We start from the raw sequence: 6,275 nt of genomic DNA on the forward strand, positions 1-6,275 counted from the left end.
ATGTAGCCGCCATAGCTTCATCAGACACAGCGGGGCATCCGACGTTAACTGTCGTGATCGCGCTTGAGCATACTTATCCCCAGTGCCAACAGTTGTTGGGGACAAAGCCCGCACAGCAACTTAGAATATCCCTCCTCCTCCCGGCTCCGACTCAAGATCAAGATCAACAATGCAAGTTCAAGATCAATACTTCAAGATTAACGTGACATTAAATACCTCTAAAACAGCTCCACACACCCGCTCGGGAACAGCCTCCTCCCCTCCTCCTTTCTTCTCTCGTCCAGGAGTGCACCGGCCCACCAGCCGTCCGCGGGCGTGGCCGTGACCGCGACGATGTCCCCCGGCTCGAGGTCAAGCTCGGTCGGGGTGGCGGCGGCATATGCGGTGTGCGCCTGGACTGCGAAATAATTTAGGACCGTTTACTAAGCAGGAATAGAGCTTGTGATGGACGCGTACCGTAGAATAGGATGGGCTCGCCGTCGGAGCGCGTTTCGGCGTCGGTATCATCCGCCGGAAGTGGAGTCAGCGGCGCCGAAACTGGGCCACCTATCGGCGGAGTCGGCGACGTCCCTAGCCCCGTCGTCGGTGCAGAAGCAGACCGAACCGGGGGCAGCGGCAGCGGCCCGGATATCCGTCTCGTTTGTGGCGGCAGCGGGGACCTCGTTTTTCTGGGCAGGCTGGGTGTGGGCGGCGGCAGCGGGCGTGGTGACGGCGGGACTGGGATGGATGATGCTGGCGCAGTGATGGTGGAGGGGAAAGAAGCGTCCGGACCTGGCGTGGCAAGTGCGACGTGTGGAAGCGGGCGGATGAGGATGGGCTGGAGGCCGCGTGGCGGGCTGGATGTCAAGGGGGGCGAGGCATCAGTACTGGTAGTCGTTGATGGCGAAAATGACGGTGTAGGTGTTGTGGGTCGGGAATGTAGACCGTCCCCAGTGAGCATGGCGGATAACGAGTCAGTTTGCGAAGCGAGCGGAGGGCTGGGTAAGGGTGGTGGCGTCAACGGCACGACCGGCTGAGCCGGGACAATCGTGTCACTCCTTGGCCTCTTCCTTCTTCCCTGCTGGCTCTGCGGAGAGGGATACGGGTGCTGGTAGCGCGTTATCGTCCGCGTATAATCCGCTGTCCGTGGAGGGAGCGGTTGTGGTGACACCGACCCATCGCGCAGATTGTGAAGGGGAATGTGGATAGGCAGATCGGGCAGTGTGTTCCCCGTGGCGCACTGCTGCACAAATGTGGCGACTTCCAGGACTGCGTTAAGCTGATCGAGCGTCGCACGTATTCGGGCCGACGACTGGCAACACCTCAGTCCCATGATTAAAGGAAGACGGTTACTCAGGCTCACCTCGGCGTCAACGGTACACACCCCCGAGATCGCCTCCGCATACTCCTCCAGCACTTCCCGCGTTGCCTCCACCCTTTCTTCTTCCATGTCCTGGCTCGCGTCGCAGAACTCCTTCCAATCATCTTCCCAGCTCGGACCCCACTCGCCCGCCTCCGCCATCGCCGCCGTCAAATTGGCCACCTCCCTTTCGGCCACGTGCACCGCCAGCTGTGCTCTGCGTAAATCTGCGTCCTGGTGTCCACTTGCTAGGGTGCGCGGCTGCTCCTTTTGCTGGAGTTGCGCCACCTTGAGCGCCTCGTCGGCGTACTTTTCCTTTGCCTGAGTCAGTTCGCGCTCCTTGACCTGTTTATCGGTAAAGCGCTGCTCAAGCGGGGTCAACCGGTCTTTCCGATGTGTTATCTGCCGGGTAAGGAGATCCGTTGTTGGCTGCCCCACGGCGGTGCGCAGCTGTGTGGCCAAGTGAAGGTGGTGTGTCCCTTGCTGGGCGGTTTCGAACAGCACTGTGTCCAAGGCGCTGCGCAGGTCGCTAGGCAGAATAACCACGGGTAAGTAGATTATCCCGCTTGCAACGGCCAGGCAGACGCACCCGATTTCGTCCCTGCCAACCCTCATCTGCGCGAGCTGCGTCAGCTTGCCAGCATATTCCTCTTCTATCGTTGCCCTGTTGTCGCGTCAGCTTGGAGGGAGGGGAGGGGATGGTAAACACACCGCTGCTGCCAAAACAGCCTCAGTTCCTCTGTCGTTCGTATCGCCCCTCTTAGCCGCCCGAAAAGCACACTGACCCCCGCGTCTGCTGCGCCCCAAAACGCATTACAAAAGTCCCGGCTCACGTCGCCTATGAACCGGTCATCTCCACCGCCATTAGAGTGTCTTCGCCCAGGCATTGGCGAGGGAGAGGGCGTGGGCGACGGCGCGGGGGAGGGCAGCGCGACCGCGACGGGCATGTATGGTCGATGATGAGAGTGAGAAGAGAGCGTGTATGGCGATGTCGTAAAGTATCGGATCAATCATGCGGCGATGACGCGGGAACGTGACGATCGTCGCCGCTGCTGCGTGGATGGCAAATTGGCAGACGGGTCACGGCGCTGATGCCCCCTCGCTGCCAGCGCATGAATACGTTGCAGGCCGTTGGCGCACGCGGTGGTTGCAGGGGCAGGTACTGAGCAGTGGTGAGGCGCATTATCGCCGCGACAAGCACGAACAAACTCGCCCTGGGAACCGATTTAGCCGCCATCCAACCGCCATCACATCCCCGGCGTCAATCAGTCAATTCATATGCCCGAAGCGACCAATATAACCGAAGGCGACAAGCGGCGCCGCGCAGCGCCGCGCTCCCCGAAGACCCGACGTGCCCGCCCATCGGCCCTGCCTGCCGCCCGAGTATTCGCCTTCGGGCGTCGAGATGTCGGGGGTGGAATATGCCCGAGCGCCACAGAGGACTATGGCATTTCGTCGATACCAGGACGAAAAACAAGGTGACGACGGCGTCGTATGGTTTTGATCAAGTCGTCAAATTCACGGTCATAACTCAAAATTGACCGCCTCGGAGTCCGGGAAGCACCCGGCGCGAACTCACGCCAAGAACAGGGCCGGCCCGGGATCCGGAATGGCCATCATGCAACTTGTCATGCTATTTTTGCACCTGCTCCGTATATATTGAGTGGGAGATCCTCCGAAGCTACCATCCTCCCCGTTCTCACACTATGGATCCTGCAGCTACCAGAACAGAGGGTTTGCACATGGCAGTATATGGTACTGAAACTTGTTATATGTTTTGATATACTTTCTATTGATGTTTGGAAAGGGGGTATTGGTGGCAATGGAGGATCTGCAGCAGGAACAGGTGGAAATGGTGGGAATGGGCAAGCACCACAAATTACCATCCACACCAACTCAACAATACTCCAGAGGTAAATTTTCTATTGATAGTTGTCCTGCTAAATTGGTTGTTAGTCAGCCCAGTAGTGAGTTTCATTATAAACTAGCTTTTATACCTCCCTTTGGAGCTAGGTCTGCACACCTGGAATGGCTGCCCTGCTGCATGCAATTTTTTTGTTGGCCGTGAGGAGGTTCTTCAGACACTAACAGAGTACTTTGGAACAACAAGTTTGCAAGATCAGAAAGTGGTCTTGCTACATGGTCTTGGTGGATCAGGGAAAACTGAGATTGCACTAAAATTTCTTGGCAACTCCAAGAACAGGTAGGACAAGAGACTATGGAAATATTGGTGTTGAAGCCCATGTTTAGGTTTACTAACCTCTTTAAGATTGATGCTAGCAGTGCAAATTCAATTGAAAGTGGCTATAGGGATATTGCCAGAGTCAAAGGGCTGGAAGCTTCCATGACAGCTTCACAGGCATGGCTTACAGGACATCTAGATGAATGGCTGATCTTGTTTGATAATGCTGATGATGTGGGGCTCAATCTGGGGAGCTATTTGCCACACTGTAATCATGGTAATATTCTTCTTACATCCCGGAATCCTGAACTTGAGGTCTATACTAGGGCTCGGCGCCGTACCGTATACGGCTACGGCCGTACTTTTACGGCGCAATACGGCGCCTCCCGGACCGTCGCCGTACCGTACTGCCACTTGGCGACCCTCACTACGGCTCCGGTACGGCTCCGGTACGGCCGTATACGGTGATACGGCCGTAGTTGCCATCAATGTCTGATGGCACGCATTCTACCCCTGCCGGTGGGTTATTAGGCGGTCTGATGGCTGCGAGACTGACCTTGATTACTCCAAAGGTCTACTCTCGTCGTTAGCGCCGGTTGCGCACCTGCGGGACCATATGTGACGCGCCGGTGTCACATCATCGTCACATCATGTCACCGCGACGACGCATCGGGCCAGCGCTGGCGAGCGTCCATCACCGGTCAACAATGAGGATGTTGACAAGCCGGTGTTCTGGACCTCGTGAGGCGGCGTTCGGCTCACGATTCGCGGGCCCGTGGCCCATCAGAAGCGACCGCCGTAGGCGACCGTACCCCGGCCGGATACGGCGCTACGGCTACGGTCAGTACGGCGGCTCACCGGAGCCGTACCGTACCGTACCAGCCACCATCAACCCCTGGTACGGTACGGCGCCGTAGCCGTACTACGGCGCCGTACTGCCGTACCACTACGGTACGGTGCCGAGCCCTAGTCTATACTGGTCAAGGAGCACACAATAAATCAATTGAAGTAACAGATCTTCCACTATCTGAAGCTGTCAATCTTGCATTACACATTGGTCAATTCATAGATGAAAGTGTAGCAGAAGAGCTTGTAAAAGTAAGTCTTGGGTTCTTGAATTCCCTCATCTCAAGGCTTAGATATTTCAGGAGGTTTACTGCTTCCCTCTAGCCATTGTCCAGGCAGCAGCTTTCATTGCACAATCACATATTTTACAAAAGGATCCTAAGAAATACCTCACTATATACAGAGAGAACAAGGTGAAATACTGGGGCCAGAAGCCAACACAGCACTCATGGACATATGAGGCTACAGTGTTTACTACCTGAAAAGTGAGCTTTGATAATTTGTCCCCCATAGCACAGGAGACATTGCAGATCTGCTCATTGTTGCACTATAACCAAATCACAGAAAGTCTTTTTGCAAGTGCATCAGAATACAATCCCCCAGCTGTACAGAAGGGAGGAATATTGACCACAATTTGGTCATATCTTTCAGGATCTCATAAAGCTACACATTCATCAATAAGACAGTTATCAAAAGTTAGAAAATTTCTTGCCTATTTTCAGAATGAATCTGGAAAATGGGATTCATTTTCTTTTGAAAATGTGATGAACAGTATAGAAGCCTATTCATTGATTAGTTTAAGAAGTGATGGATACTATATTCATCCTCTTGTCCATGAGTGGACCAGATCTACTATAGTAGATATGGAGATACAGCATGAAGTTGTAGTTGATATACTGGGCATGGCAGCTGTCAGGGTTCGGGTCGGGCCAACGGGCCCTATACGGCCCATCGGGCCCTCACCACCCTTAGAGCCCTAGGGCTTGACAAGCCCTCATAATTCACAAGCTCAAAGCAATGAGCAACAACACTAATATCCCAGAGAAGGGACATAATCACGGATCGCGCTTTAGTCAGCCATCAAGCCATCATGACCCGCCATCAGGGATCATGATGCGCCGCCGGACGCCCTTGACAGCGGGCCCAATCGGCCCTAGACAACCACAGGGTCCAGGAGGGAGCTCCTTACTGTTGCATTGTCAAACACTCCTTAGTGTCGACATTGGCATGGCTTCTTTCCAGAGGAATGGTCCCTGGGCTCCTAGCGGAGCGACCAGGGACGACCAGAGACATCCCCTGCTCCATTCTGATCGACCCTCAGCGGGCCCGATCGGCCCCTAGCGCCCACAGTATATAAAGACCAGAGTATTACTCCTGTACCTTAGGTTTAGCATTGAAGTCTCTTCCTTTGAACCCTACTCCGGCCTGGTCCCCTAGAGCGGGGTTGCTGCGACGAATCCCCGTGCAAGGGGTGTCCAGGCAACCCCTGACGCTCCAGGCTCGCTTGCCTCATTGACCTGAGCCCTTGGTTGGGCTGGACAGCCCAGGCTCTTGTCTCTTATGTTCACTCCTTGTCCTAGTCACTTCCTGCTTGCTCTCTGGCCTCAAACCGCGGGTTCCCCTGGTACGGGGCGATGGGAGGGCGGGCCCGATCGGGCCCGCATGTCACGCGTCACACCGGGCCGTTGCGCGGCCTCCAGAAGCCCCAGCAGCTCACTCCTCCAGTTTAGGAGATGCGTCACCCCTTGGACTGGCAAGCCTCCTCAAGCGCTCCAAGGGGTCTCGGGCCCGCAACCCCTGTTGCGGGGCGACGCCCCGCGACCCCCTGAACCGTCGGGCGTGACCGCGTGACGTCACGCCCCGCCCGAACGGCTTGTTCGACTGGCTAAGGCTATGTCTTGCCCTATG

General features: G+C 55.8%; 1 protein-coding gene across 1 annotated transcript; it reads right to left on the minus strand.

Annotated features, from left to right (window-relative positions):
• Positions 1-218: 218 nt before the first annotated feature.
• MIND_01248300 (SH3-domain-containing protein) lies at positions 219-2,286 on the minus strand (the record flags this gene model as incomplete). Its single annotated transcript, XM_037368969.1, has 5 exons — positions 219-397; positions 457-1,291; positions 1,343-1,868; positions 1,929-2,003; positions 2,051-2,286. 5 exons carry the CDS (start codon positions 2,284-2,286, stop codon positions 219-221), a joined length of 1,851 nt encoding a protein of 616 aa, XP_037214937.1.
• Positions 2,287-6,275: the final 3,989 nt, after the last annotated feature.

This window comes from Mycena indigotica (genome assembly GCF_014461135.1).
Source record: "Mycena indigotica strain 171206Taipei chromosome Unknown Mind.scaff0012, whole genome shotgun sequence".
In the NCBI taxonomy this organism is placed as follows: domain Eukaryota; kingdom Fungi; phylum Basidiomycota; class Agaricomycetes; order Agaricales; family Mycenaceae; genus Mycena; species Mycena indigotica.